This window comes from Doryrhamphus excisus, linkage group LG19, assembly GCF_037039965.1.
Source record: "Doryrhamphus excisus strain RoL-2023G ecotype Guam linkage group LG19, RoL_Dexc_Guam_v1.1, whole genome shotgun sequence".
NCBI classification, from domain to species: Eukaryota; Metazoa; Chordata; class Actinopteri; order Syngnathiformes; family Syngnathidae; genus Doryrhamphus; species Doryrhamphus excisus.
Window position 1 is genome coordinate 16721964 of NC_136375.1, and position 15337 is coordinate 16737300.

The 15337-nt window shown below is 41.8% G+C and overlaps 2 protein-coding genes across 7 annotated transcripts in view; one reads left to right on the plus strand and one right to left on the minus strand.

Annotated features, from left to right (window-relative positions):
* Window positions 1-15337, plus strand: part of exo1 (exonuclease 1) — a 136390-nt gene that overhangs the window by 52370 nt on the left and 68683 nt on the right. The gene's annotated exons all lie outside the window — the stretch shown is intronic.
* birc6 (baculoviral IAP repeat containing 6) overlaps window positions 162-15337 on the minus strand; it is a 69691-nt gene continuing 54515 nt past the window's right edge. For all 6 annotated transcript variants that reach the window (XM_058057916.2, XM_078799207.1, XM_078799209.1 and 3 more), the window contains 5 exons: window positions 13718-13879; window positions 11457-11534; window positions 6947-7135; window positions 2939-3073; window positions 162-1192 (listed from right to left, as the gene is read on the minus strand). In XM_058057916.2, coding sequence (XP_057913899.2) covers window positions 1010-1192; window positions 2939-3073; window positions 6947-7135; window positions 11457-11534; window positions 13718-13879 — 747 coding nt within the window. In that variant the 3' untranslated portion in view covers window positions 162-1009. The remainder of the gene's footprint in view (window positions 1193-2938; window positions 3074-6946; window positions 7136-11456; window positions 11535-13717; window positions 13880-15337) is intronic.

Here is a 15337-nt window from a genome sequence, read left to right on the forward strand (position 1 = left end):
TTGCAAGTCTCATCCCACAATGACTTTTAGTAAATAACCAACTTTATTTTCCTGATCGTATGACTTGAATATGATGACTGATTAATTTTTTTGGACGTGTCCTTCATGCTCGGTGGTATTTTGGTGAAAAATGAAAAAAGTACGGTCACAATGGCTGAATATTTTCAAGCATCCTTTAATGTCCTAGCAAAAGGAATAAGCGGCTGTCCAAGGGAGTGATTAAAATAGAAAGTGCATCTTTTTGTTCACTGAAGTTCAACATAATAGAAAAAAGATCCAAGCAGTTTTAAATGTCAAGACGGCGCACAATTCAGAATTCATCCTGTAAAAACAGCAAAGAATTGATAAAGGTACACGGTATATACTGGAGTATTTGGTGGTGTGGTGTCAATCAAAGGCACATCACAGCTTTGTATCTCACAGGGGATTGTTTCTCTCTCACACACACACACACACACACACAAAGACACACACACACACACACACACACACACATACATACGACATGCACCAGTCCTCGCGGACGTGGATTATGATCCCAGAGATATCAAACCAAGCAAGAGATGACCAGAGAAGGGATTTGTTGTCGTGATGGGATTCTGGTAGGCGTTTATTTCCTCACGAAAGAACGATCGCTATACATCCTTGATAAACGTCCCTTCTGGCTCTAACAGTCATAAGGACAGTTTGGGGTCGGGGGTGCATTAAAATTTGGTAAACATTCTAAAGGCTTCCCTTATATTATTTGATGTTGTGTATACATGAAGATGTTGGATAAGATACCAATCAGTGGTTATTTCACAAAAGAAAAGCACAACATGTGGACAAGCTTTTTCTCAGGGTGGATAAAAGTCCGTGGATTAAGGGGCGTAGCATAGTTCAGAGTTCCTCTGGAGGCCGTCTTCCGCTATTATACTATTACATTTTGTACATACAAATATTGACAAACTGGCGACTTGTGCTCCCGAAAAGCCTCGAGTCTCTGGCGAGGGTCATCATCTTGGAAGGATCATAGCTGGCCCTCGCCGACGGGGTCGTCCTGACTGCCCCCGGGTTTCTCCAAATCCTGGCCGCCGGGCATCTCTTTGAGGATGAGGGCCGCGCTCTTCTCCGAGAACTCGTCGCCGTCCGCTTCCAGACCGTCCGGGCAGGGAAGCTTCAGTAGTTCCTCTCGGAGCTGAGCCGTGTGACGCTGCAGCAAAAACAACAAACAGTCAAAACTGGCCTAAAGTTGTCATGAAGTCCTAAACACAAACACAACAAATGGGCGCAAAAACAATACTATTTACTGCAAACAAGCGCTGATGCTAATGTTTCCAGTGGCAAACAAGCGCCGATGCTAATGTTTCAGATAGCAAACAAGCGCCGATGCTAATGTTTCAAATAGCAAACAAGCGCCGATGCTAATGTTTCAGATAGCAAACAAGCGCCGATGCTAATGTTTCAAATAGCAAACAGGCCCCGGTGCTAATGTTTCAAATAGCAAACAAGCGCCGATGCTAATGTTTCAGATAGCAAACAAGCGCCGATGCTAATGTTTCAAATAGCAAACAAGCGCCGATGCTAATGTTTCAGATAGCAAACAAGCGCCGATGCTAATGTTTCAGATAGCAAACAAGCGCCGATGCTAATGTTTCAAATAGCAAACAAGCGCCGATGCTAATGTTTCAAATAGCAAACAAGCGCCGATGCTAATGTTTCAAATAGCAAACAAGCGCCGATGCTAATGTTTCAAATAGCAAACAAGCGCCGATGCTAATGTTTCAAATAGCAAACAAGCGCCGATGCTAATGTTTCAAATAGCAAACAAGCGCCGATGCTAATGTTTCAAATAGCAAACAAGCGCCGATGCTAATGTTTCAAATAGCAAACAAGCGCCGATGCTAATGTTTCAAATAGCAAACAAGCGCCGATGCTAATGTTTCAAATAGCAAACAAGCGCCGATGCTAATGTTTCAAATAGCAAACAAGCGCTGATGCTAATGTTTCAAATAGCAAACAAGCGCTGATGCTAATGTTTCAAATAGCAAACAAGCGCTGATGCTAATGCAGGTACAGATGCAAATGTTTCAAAGATCAAGCAAGCGCCGATGCTAATGTTTCAAATAGCAAACAAGCGGCAATGCTAATGTTTCAAATAGCAAACAAGCGGCAATGCTAATGCTTCAAATAGCAAACAAGCGGCAATGCTAATGTTTCAAATAGCAAACAAGCGGCGATGCTAATGTTTCAAATAGCAAACAAGCGGCGATGCTAATGTTTCAAATAGCAAACAGGCGGCGATGCTAATGTTTCAAATAGCAAACAAGCGGCGATGCTAATGTTTCAAATAGCAAACAGGCACCGATGCTAATGTTTCAAATATGAAATAAGCGCCGATGCTAATGTTTCAAATGGCAAACAAGCACAGATGCTAATGTTTCAGGAGGCCAACAAGCATTGATGCTAATGTTTCCAGTGGCAAACAAGCGCCAATGCTAATGTTTCTAGTGGCAAACAAGCACCGATGCTAATGTTTCAAATAGCAAACAAGCACCGATGCTAATGTTTCAAATAGCAAACAAGCGCTGATGCTAATGTTTCAAATAGCAAACAGCGACTGATGCTAATGTTTCAAATAGCAAACAAGCACCGATGCTAATGTTTCAAATAGCAAACAAGCACCGATGCTAATGTTTCAAATAGCAAACAGCGACTGATGCTAATGTTTCAAATAGCAAACAAGCGCTGATGCTAATGTTTCAAATAGCAAACAGCGACTGATGCTAATGTTTCAAATGGAAAACAAGCACCGATGCTAATGTTTCAAATAGCAAACTGCGACTGATGCTAATGTTTCAAATATGAAATAAGCGCCGATGCTAATGTTTGAAATAGCAAACAGGTGGCGATGCTAATGTTTGAAATTGAACGAACGATGCAACACAGCAGCACGAACCTTGAGCGCGGCGGCATGATGGGACATGGTGCGTCCTACTCTCTTGTCGCTGCTGTACTGCTGAATGTCGGTGATCCATTCCTCGCACTGAGACATGATCTCCGTTCTCTTCAGGAAGAAATGCTTGTGGATCACCTGCAAACACACGATGGCCAGGAGCCTTAGTTGTGGGCGGAGGGCAGGAGGTGACGTGGCAGCTATGGCCTCAACAGTAGCCCGTGTTGTTGTTGTTATTATTATTATTATTATTATTACAGCGCCTGGCAATACATGCCTGTTGTGGTGATCATGCCTGGTGCCTGTCTCACCGAACAGTTACTGACACCTAGTGGCCAAGGTAGAGTACTACATTCACAATCACAATGCATCTTGTGCCAATATGTTATCATCATTGTTCTCAATTGGAATATATTTCCCTTTACATCATATTTAGATTGACATGATTTTTTTAATATAAAATGTTTACATGTATTGATTGTTCATAATGTTTTAATAAAATTATTATTATTATTATTGCTATAATTATGATAAGTATAATTATAACAATTATTTTTGGAATATATTTCCCTTTACATGATATTCAGATTTAAATGATTTTTTAATACTAAATGTTTACATTTATTGATTGTTTATGTTTTTAATAGAATTATTATTATTATTATTACTATAATTATAATAATTTTTTGGGAATATATTTCTTTTTACATGATATTTAGATTTAAATGATTTTTTAATATTAAATGTTTACATTTGATTGTTCATAATGTTAAATATAATAATAATAATAATTATTATTATTATTGGTCGTCGCCAATATTGGTCGTATATTGGTTGTATTCCAATAATAATAATAATAATAATAATAATTATTATTATTGGAATATATTTCCCTACATGATATTTTGATTTACATGATTTTTTAAAATATTAAATGTTTACATTTGTTGATTGTTCATAATGTTTTTAAATATAATAATAATAATTATTATTATTGTTATTATCTATTATTGGAATATATTTACCATTACATAATATTTAGATTTACATGATTTTTAATATTAAATGTTTGCATTTATTGATTGTTCATAATGTTTTTTAAAATATAATAATAATAAAATGGAACTGTACGTATGGCTGGTGATGTACACCGAGGAGGCAGGCTGATGGCTGCCATTATGCACGGACACGGTCAACATATAGAGGTGGAGCGGGAGCGAGGCCCTTTTCCCTCGGGCTCCGTGGAGCTCCGGCAAGGAGCCATTTGACTTTTGGTATTTGGACACGGCCATCAATCACGGTGGGGGAAAAAAGAAGAATTCTTTATGCAGACGGTGGCCTTAAGGACACACGTGCACGCATGTGCTAACACCGCCGTGCACAACTGGAATATATGTGCAGGCCAAGATCGCTCGCTGGATAAACTCAGTGACCTTTGAGGTAATGCTGCCCACTCATTATTCCACAGGGCAAGCCAGGGAGGAGGCCAAGGAATGGATACGTGGAGTGGAAGCGTCTGTTGCATGACGTGTCAAGGTCACCGGTGAATCACGTAAAGATAGTTATTCATGGATTTGGCTATTCCAATCAGTAACACGCCGAGGCCTCGGGTATCCGACCTACTTCAACTCGCCGCCTACCAGACGGAGCTTGTGGAGTTCCCTTTCGCTTTAGCCGCTTTAGCACTATTTATGCTAATGGTTTCATTTCATTTGAACATGCATCAGATTCCAATTGAGTGCATCCCATAATCAGTTCCCAGTTCCACATGTCCAAAAGGAGTAGGAAGAAGCAAAGCTTATTAAATCCTACCCCTCCATCTGCTACTTTTACAATCACTAACTCTTACATTTGTTCACTTCCTGCTTTCCTAATATAATTTAAGTTGTTTTTTTATTTTAATTTTTTTTCGTCACATACCAAAGTACGAGGTGATATGACCATAAACTTTATTTTCTTAATTTTATTTATTTATTTATTTTTTTTTTAGTTTTTAGTAAGTGTCAATATAGTGATATATATAGCACATCATGACTGGTTCAAGACTCTTCATCCTGGGATTTAGCAAATTTATTTATTTATTTATTTATCATTTTTTTTATTAATTTTTATTAATTCTGAGAGTTAATTTTTTTAACAGTTAAACAGTTTTTAAACATTTTTTAACAGTTTTTTTAAACAGGATAATGACTCTTCATCCTTGTATTTAGCAAATTTATTTTATTTATTTATTCATTTATTTCATTTTTTTTATTAAGTAAAACTTTTTTTCATATTTTTCCTCTCTTGTCGAGAAGTATTGGATGACATTTTTAGCTATTTGCTTATTTTTAGCCTTATGCGTTATTTTAGCTGTTTGAAGATGAACTATATCAACAAGTTTTAGAAATAAAAGATTTTAGAAATAAGGAGTATAAAGCAACTACAGAAATGTTGATACTAGTAACTAATTAAAAAAACACAAAGATTAGCTCCTTAACTATATATATATATATATATATAACGATATATACGTATAAATATATATCCAGCCAATATAACCTGCGTCCTTCCTGCTCTGAATAACATGGTCATGCCCTTTGATCATATGGAATTGAACCCGATGGGCGGTTCCATATTTGTAGGGCTCCGTGTTAACCGCACACGTAGACCTTCCCAGCATGCACGCGGTGAGGTCCGAGTGAATACTTCTTGTTCACCTCCACGCCATCCATATTTCAACATACAAGCCATTGTCCTTAATTCCAGCTGACAACCTGCTGTTGTGCAGCATCCTTCAGCATCCCGTTACAGCATCCTTCAGCGCTCCCCTCGCACACAATCACTAAAAATAACACACATTGTACACCAATGGAACAAGTACTGTGTACTGTACGCCGGCTGAATACTGTGATTAAACAGAATACCATTAAATATAATGTGGCCGTTGTAGTCCAGGGTGTACAAGACAGCTGGGATAGGCTCCAGCACCCCCGCGACCCTCGTAAGGACAAGTGGTAGAAAATGAATGAAGGATTATTAGTACGACTACTAGTAGTACTACTACTACTACTACTACTACTACTACTACTACTAGTAGTAGTAGGCTAGTATTAGCCTGCTTTTGCCCTATTATATAAAATTTGCCAGATTTAAAAAAAATAATAAATAAAAAAATAAAAGAAAAAATATCAAACAACAATAAAAAAATAAATGGAAAAAAAAATCAATAAAAAATATTAAAGTATTATTACAAGAACATGTTAAAATAGGCCTAATGACGCCACTTGGCCTTAGAAGTAAAAAAAAAAACATGCTAGGTTAATTAGCCACTCCAAATTGTCCATAGGTATGAATGTGAGTGTGAATGGTTGTTTGTCTATATGTGCCCTGTGATTGGCTGGCCACCAGTCCAGGGTGTACCCCGCCTCTCGCCCCAAGACAGCTGGGATAGGCTCCAGCACCCCCTTGTGAGGATAAGCGGTAGAAAACGATTAGCTATACATTGTATACTTTGAATGTGTTTAAAAAGTGCGTAGGGCATATTTAGGGCTTAACCTGGATTGTGTCGTGAGTGAACAATGGCAAATGAAGAGAGAAGGGGAGGGTTTATGGAGTAGAATCTGATCTAATGGAGATGAATCCCCAGTGAAAAGTATGAATATACGTTACAATGAGAAGTGAATAAAAAGTGAAGCAAATGCATAGAAAATTGCAACCACTTGAAAAGTAAAAAAATAAAAAGTGACTTCCTTCCTTCAAGCAGTGTCCATGTCCACCTTTTTTTCTATAATGAGTAAACTTGAGCAGAATAAACGTACTATTTTCCCACAATAGCCCTCCTTTCACCATTTAGCGTACTCTTGGTCTTGATGAGGCTGCTCTGGATGAGCAGATTCAAAGATTGGTGTCATTAGTCTTTTCACGGACCATTTAGAGGACTGCAGGAAATCCTAGCGCTGGAGGAATAGGATGCTGGACACGCTTCCAATAGCGCTCCACACGGATGGACAAGCGTGTTAGTGATCCTACCTCTTTGAAGCATGGCGAGGGGTTGCGCATCTGTTCCAGCATGGCCCACTTGACGGTGGCCTGGCGTATGTTGCCATCGTATTCCCGTGAGCTCTGGGTGCCACTGGGGGTCCCGCGGGAGCGCTCGTAGCCTGGTTCGTTGAAGTAGGGCTCGGCCACCAGGATGAGGGACTGTACTGACACTAGCACCTACAGGAGGACGGCAAAGGGGAGAATATAATCATGTAAACATATTGTGTTGCATACTTACAGTATATGACACAAATAAGACATACTCATTACATTCATTCATTTTCTACCGCTTATCCTCACCAGGGTCGCGGGGGTGCTGGAGCCTATCCCAGCTGTCTTGGGGCGAGAGGCGGGGTCCACCCTGGACTGGTGGCCAGCCAATCACAGGGCAAACATTCACACCACACTCACATTCAACCCGACCCGTGCCAGTCCACCACTCGCGACCGCTACCAATGACCACTCAGGACCGCGACCAAGGACCACTCAAGACCGGTACCAAAGACCACTATCAATGACCACTCAAGACTGGTACCAAGGACCACTTATGACGTGTGCCAACGACCACTCGAGACCGCTACCAAAGACCACTATCAATGACCACTCAAGACTGGTACCAAGGACCACTCATGACCGCTACCAATGACCACTCAAGACCGCTCCCAATAACCACTCAAGACCGGTAGCAAAGACCACTCATGACCGCTACCAAAGACCACTATCAATGACCACTCAAGACTGGTACCAAGGAACACTCATGACGTGTGCCAACGACCACTCAAGACCGCTACCAAAGACCACTATCAACGACCACTCAAGACTGGTACCAAGGACCACTCATGACGTGTGCCAACGACCACTCAAGACCGCTACCAATGACCACTCAAGACCGCTACCAAAGACCACTATCAATGACCACTCAAGACTGGTACCAAGGACCACTCATGACGTGTGCCAACGACCACTCAAGACCGCTACCAAAGACCACTATCAATGACCACTCAAGACTGGTACCAAGGACCACTCATGACCGCTACCAATGACCACTCAAGACCGCTCCCAATAACCACTCAAGACCGGTAGCAAAGACCACTCATGACCGCTCCCAATAACCACTCAAGACCGGTAGCAAAGACCACTCATGACCGCTACCAAAGACCACTATCAATGACCACTCAAGACTGGTACCAAAGAACACTCATGACGTGTGCCAACGACCACTCAAGACCGCTACCAAAGACCACTATCAATGACCACTCAAGACTGGTACCAAGGACCACTCATGACGTGTGCCAACGACCACTCAAGACCGCTACCAAAGACCACTATCAATGACCACTATCAATGACCACTCAAGACTGGTACCAAGGACCACTCATGACCGCTACCAATGACCACTCAAGACCGCTCCCAATAACCACTCATGACCGCTACCAAAGACCACTATCAATGACCACTCAAGACTGGTACCAAGGAACACTCATGACGTGTGCCAACGACCACTCAAGACTGCTGCCAACGACCACTCAAGACCGCTACCAAAGACCCCTATCAATGACCACTCAAGACTGGTACCAAGGAACACTCATGACGTGTGCCAACGACCACTCAAGACCGCTACCAAGGACCACTCATGACCATTCATGAAATATTTCCTTAGCCAATCATATTTATAACTTCTACCAATAAGACTTTTATATTGATGATGTCTACCTATGACTACCCATATTGATGTTCTACCTACAGCAAGGTTGCTGTCACACAGCAGCATTGGGGCTGTTGTCAGATTTCTTATTCAACTTCTGATTTGCCTCAAAGCCAGCTCGCAGGCCTCCTGTCCTGATTGGTTGCTCAGAGATGCGAGAGGCACGCGTTCCATTTCTGGCATCCAAACCCCAAAGTGTTCATGTGATTCACTCGTGTGGCGATGACCCCTGACAATACCCACAACGGAAGCCAACGTGTTGTTGGCGATGACCCCTGACAATACCCACAACGGAAGCCAACGTGTTGTTGGCGATGACCCCTGACAATACCCACAACGGAAGCCAACGTGTTGTTGGCGATGACCCCTGACAATACCCACAACGGAAGCCAACATGTTGTTGGCGATGACCCCTAACAATACCCACAACGGAAGCCAACGTGTTGTTGGCGATGACCCCTGACAATACCCACAACGGAAGCCAACGTGTTGTTGGCGATGACCCCTGACAATACCCACAACGGAAGCCAACGTGTTGTTGGCGATGACCCCTGACAATACCCACAACGGAAGCCAACGTGTTGTTGGCGATGACCCCTGACAATACCCACAACGGAAGCCAACGTGTTGTTGGCGATGACCCCTGACAATACCCACAACGGAAGCCAACGTGTTGTTGGCGATGACCCCTGACAATACCCACAACGGAAGCCAACGTGTTGTTGGCGATGACCCCTGACAATACCCACAACGGAAGCCAACGTGTTGTTGGCGATGACCCCCGACAATACCCACAACGGAAGCCAACGTGTTGTTGGCGATGACCCCCGACAATACCCACAACGGAAGCCAACGTGTTGTTGGCGATGACCCCCGACAATACCCACAACGGAAGCCAACGTGTTGTTGGCGATGACCCCCGACAATACCCACAACGGAAGCCAACGTGTTGTTGGCGATGACCCCCGACAATACCCACAACGGAAGCCAACGTGTTGTTGGCGATGACCCCTGACAATACCCACAACGGAAGCCAACGTGTTGTTGGCGATGACCCCTGACAATACCCACAACGGAAGCCAACGTGTTGTTGGCGATGACCCCTGACAATACCCACAACGGAAGCCAACGTGTTGTTGGCGATGACCCCTGACAATACCCACAACGGAAGCCAACGTGTTGTTGGCGATGACCCCTGACAATACCCACAACGGAAGCCAACGTGTTGTTGGCGATGACCCCCGACAATACCCACAACGGAAGCCAACGTGTTGTTGGCGATGACCCCCGACAATACCCACAACGGAAGCCAACGTGTTGTTGGCGATGACCCCCGACAATACCCACAACGGAAGCCAACGTGTTGTTGGCGATGACCCCTGACAATACCCACAACGGAAGCCAACGTGTTGTTGGCGATGACCCCTGACAATACCCACAACGGAAGCCAACGTGTTGTTGGCGATGACCCCCGACAATACCCACAACGGAAGCCAACGTGTTGTTGGCGATGACCCCCGACAATACCCACAACGGAAGCCAACGTGTTGTTGGCGATGACCCCCGACAATACCCACAACGGAAGCCAACGTGTTGTTGGCGATGACCCCCGACAATACCCACAACGGAAGCCAACGTGTTGTTGGCGATGACCCCTGACAATACCCACAACGGAAGCCAACGTGTTGTTGGCGATGACCCCTGACAATACCCACAACGGAAGCCAACGTGTTGTTGGCGATGACCCCTGACAATACCCACAACGGAAGCCAACGTGTTGTTGGCGATGACCCCTGACAATACCCACAACGGAAGCCAACGTGTTGTTGGCGATGACCCCTGACAATACCCACAACGGAAGCCAACGTGTTGTTGGCGATGACCCCTGACAATACCCACAACGGAAGCCAACGTGTTGTTGGCGATGACCCCCGACAATACCCACAACGGAAGCCAACGTGTTGTTGGCGATGACCCCCGACAATACCCACAACGGAAGCCAACGTGTTGTTGGCGATGACCCCCGACAATACCCACAACGGAAGCCAACGTGTTGTTGGCGATGACCCCTGACAATACCCACAACGGAAGCCAACGTGTTGTTGGCGATGACCCCTGACAATACCCACAACGGAAGCCAACGTGTTGTTGGCGATGACCCCTGACAATACCCACAACGGAAGCCAACGTGTTGTTGGCGATGACCCCTGACAATACCCACAACGGAAGCCAACGTGTTGTTGGCGATGACCCCTGACAATACCCACAACGGAAGCCAACGTGTTGTTGGCGATGACCCCTGACAATACCCACAACGGAAGCCAACGTGTTGTTGGCGATGACCCCTGACAATACCCACAACGGAAGCCAACGTGTTGTTGGCGATGACCCCTGACAATACCCACAACGGAAGCCAACGTGTTGTTGGCGATGACCCCCGACAATACCCACAACGGAAGCCAACGTGTTGTTGGCGATGACCCCCGACAATACCCACAACGGAAGCCAACGTGTTGTTGGCGATGACCCCCGACAATACCCACAACGGAAGCCAACGTGTTGTTGGCGATGACCCCTGACAATACCCACAACGGAAGCCAACGTGTTGTTGGCGATGACCCCTGACAATACCCACATTCGGATGGAAGGGCCCTTTCCATCAGACTGGATTTTCCTCGGTGACAAGCGTTCGGTGACGTCGTGTTAGTTCCCGTTTTTGTTTCATACGTCACTACATGACAATATCATTGATGATGGCGAGGTCTTGGGCATCTATTCCTGTCTCCGACTCACCTGTAAAAAGCTTGAGGTCTGTGGGTTCCACTTCTCCTCCGGTCTCCCATGCCATGTGTTGAGTATACTTAAACACACCTGATCAAAACACACAAGTACAACATTGAACACATCGAAACACACACAGTCTAAATAGAGTCGGGCGGATCAATCGCATTATTGATGGACTGTACGTATCAGCATTGGACCCATGACGGCCTGACCAGATACGGACCCCCCCCCCCTCCATAAACAGACCTAGGACACACTAGAGGGATTAGGTCTCATAGCTGGTCTAGGAATGCCTTGGTGCCCCCCCACCCCCGGTGGAAATGGAAGAGGTGGCTTGGGACCCTGGAGTGTATAACTAACTAAATATTAGTTTTATTAATATTATATTATATTAATATATTATTTATATTTATTATATTTTATTTTATATTTTTATATATATTTTGTTATATTTTATTCATATAAAATCAGAATAATAACAATTGAGTTGAAATATTAAAGACTAAAAATATTACTACAATAATAAAGTCAAAATATTATGATATCAATATTAATGTCATAATATTATAAAGGATTATAATGGATGGATGGTAAAACTAAATATTAGTTTTGTTAATATTTTATTATATATACATATATACAATATATAATATTATATATTATATTATTTTATATTTATATTATATTATATATATATTACATTTTATTTTAAATGTATTATTTTTATATTTTTTATTTTATGTTTTTATATATGTTTTATTAATATAAAATCAAAATATTAAGAAAAATTTAGTTTAAATATTAAAGACTAAAAATATTACTACGATAATAAAGTCAAAATATTATGAGAATATTAATATTTAACTGTAATATTTAATATTACAGAAAAAAATTGTTAAATAAATTAAAAACAGCAAAAATTGAAGAACATAATTAATTCGTGCTTATGTGCTGTTTTTTTTTTTTTAATCCAAAAACATATTTACATATCAACACAGGTTGGTGTAAAAATGTAAAAGTGCCCCCCCCCCGAATCCTTTGATGATCCAGTATGTGGCCCTCAGTGGAAAACGTTTGGTGGTATCACGATTGAGACTTCCTCCGCCTAATAAGCCTGTCTCTCCCTCTCTTGCAACGCCCCTTTTATACTATTCATTCCTGTATTTGTATGTGATGTATACTTCAGGTGCTCCGTGTTCAGTGTGAGCGACTCGGTGAGGCCTCCCATGTATTTACCGTGTAACCGCGTTGCAAGGATAAATATGGTTGAAGACAAAAGCAGTCCAAGTGCTTTTGAACAACGCACGGCGACGAGCTTCTTACGATGCATCTCCATTCTCCACCTTCCATTTCATCAGCCATCTTTCCTCCGTGTGCTAAACGTCTGCCTGCTATGCCCACGCTGTGGCATTGATGTGGGAAGCCCCGGTATTTCTTCCAGCAGCTGTCTAGACCCATTATGGAGATACATGTGGACCGTCAGCAGCTGCCTAATGAGCTGCAGCGGACGGCCAACCGCAGCACCTTGACCTCTCTTAAAACGGAAGGAGGCCAACGTCTACGTCCAAATGTCCACTTTAAGTAAGAACATGTGTGACCGATGACTCCTGATGACCCGTCTCCTACACCGAGGAAGGACTTTTCACTTTTGTTCTAAGCTGTTCTGATTGCAGTGCATCCAAGAAAAGGAAAGTGAAAATAAACATGGTCAAATTATCAGGAAGTACAATGGCAGCATACATATATTCCAACTCAATCCATTGGTTTATTTTGGGGTTTTTTATCCACATACGACCCGGGCCCGAATAACAGGATGAAAATGGATGGATGGAAAAACTAAATATTAGTTTTATTAATATTTTATTATATTTATATTTAATGTTTTAATATTTTTTATTTTTATATATTTTTTGTCATATTTTATTCATATAAAATCTGAATATTAAGAACAATTGAGTTGAAATATTAAAGACTAAAAATATTACTATGATAATAAAGCCAAAATATTATTATATTAATATAATGTTATATTATTAGAACAGGATGAAAATGGATGGATGGAAAAACTAATTAGTTTTATTAATTTTCTTATATTATATATATTCTATATGTATATTTATATTTTATTTTATATTTATATAATATAATATTATATATAATATTTTTTATTTTTATATATACTGTTCTATTTTCTTCATATAAAATCAAAATATTAAGAAGAATTGAGTTGAAATATTAAAGACAAAGTAAATGTGAAGACTTCCACTCACTTTGCCGTCATTGTAGAGGTTGGGGTTAAAGCGCACGCTGTGTCCACCGGTTGTTTCCAGGTTGACCAACGGAGGTGAATTGGGATAGTCTTGGGGGAAATACACATCGAATTCAAAGCAGCCATTGGCGTAGGGCGTATCGGCTGGGCCGGTGATGAGAACCTGAAAGAGAAATTGTACGTGAGAACGGCGTGGTGAACAACAACAACAACAACAACGATCGATCGATGACATCGACACAAAAAAAGAAGTAGACACAAGAACCGCATGCCGATGCACCTTCGCTCAGAATTAGTGGTGGGCAAAAGCGTTCATTTCAGTGAACAGGATCGTTCCGCTTCATTCAGTAAAAAGAGCCGTTCATTTCGGTCAACTGGTCATTAGACTGTGATCTCCCCCCTGTGCATAGAACCGAGTCAGTCTGTTCATTCATGTTCACGTTCGTTCCGACTCAACAGCTCACCGGCGGACTGAACGGGTATTTTATGGGTGGTTCATTCGTTCTAGTTCTTTTGACCCGTTCGTTCATGGTGGTGTTTGTATTTGATGTTTTCAGGGACTAATCAGGGACTTACAGGGATTAATGGATGCATCGAAAAACTATTTTCTAGATGAATCAAATACAGAAATAATGGTTTAACCCGGCCCTACCCGCAGCCCAACCAAAAACACCTTTGCTAGGAATATTCACACACGGATTAGCCTGAACTTCCTCTTAACCCATCCGGACAGGAAGTCTTTGAAGACAAAACAACAGAGACGCTGCTTGCAATAAAAGCAACGCTTTGTTACACGGACGCCGACCCCCGCAGGTCAGCCAGCTCTTTGCTGATGTTGCTGCTCGGACCAGAACTGAAGAAGCCCCCAGAGGCAAATGAGAGGAAAGCAATTCTGGTGATTCTGGTATTTTTTTTTTTTTACCCTCCCCTCTTTCCTCATATTTATGACGAGTAAGGTGAAAACACACAATTTGGCAGAATAAGCAGAATAAGTGTCTTATTTTATTTGGTCGAAAAAACCATACTATAATAAAACAGTACTTTGACTGATCTTATTCTAAAAACATATTCTGGATCACATTTTTTAATGGGATTAATGGCTTATGGTTTCAGATTAATTAACCATGATTAATTGGCATTTGCAACTCCATTTTTTGAGAGTTTGACTGCCAAGATGGAGGGTTACATACACAGTACCCAAAGCTCACCAAGCGGTGATCAGACTTTTGCAACAAAGTTTAGATCAGGGGTGGGCAAACTTTTTGACTATATATTTTACACATAGAATTCTAACAGTCAAAGTAATGGCAATGGCTTATAAAGAAGCATTTACCATTTTAAAAGAAAAATATTCTCGAGTCTTCACTTCCATTTCCTTTATTCTTTTATTTTTTGGTTATTTATGAATTTATTTGATTAGTTTTTGTTTTTATTTATTTATTTATTTTTATTATTGTTTATTTTTTTATAAGAAAGAAAGAACAGGCGGGCCGTATTTAAAGACTTGGTGTGCCGGATATGGCCCCCATGCCGTAGTTTGCCCACCTCTGGTTTAGCTGCATAATGGTAAATGCTTATAAAGAAGGAATGAAAGGTGTGAATGAATTGATTGACTATACAT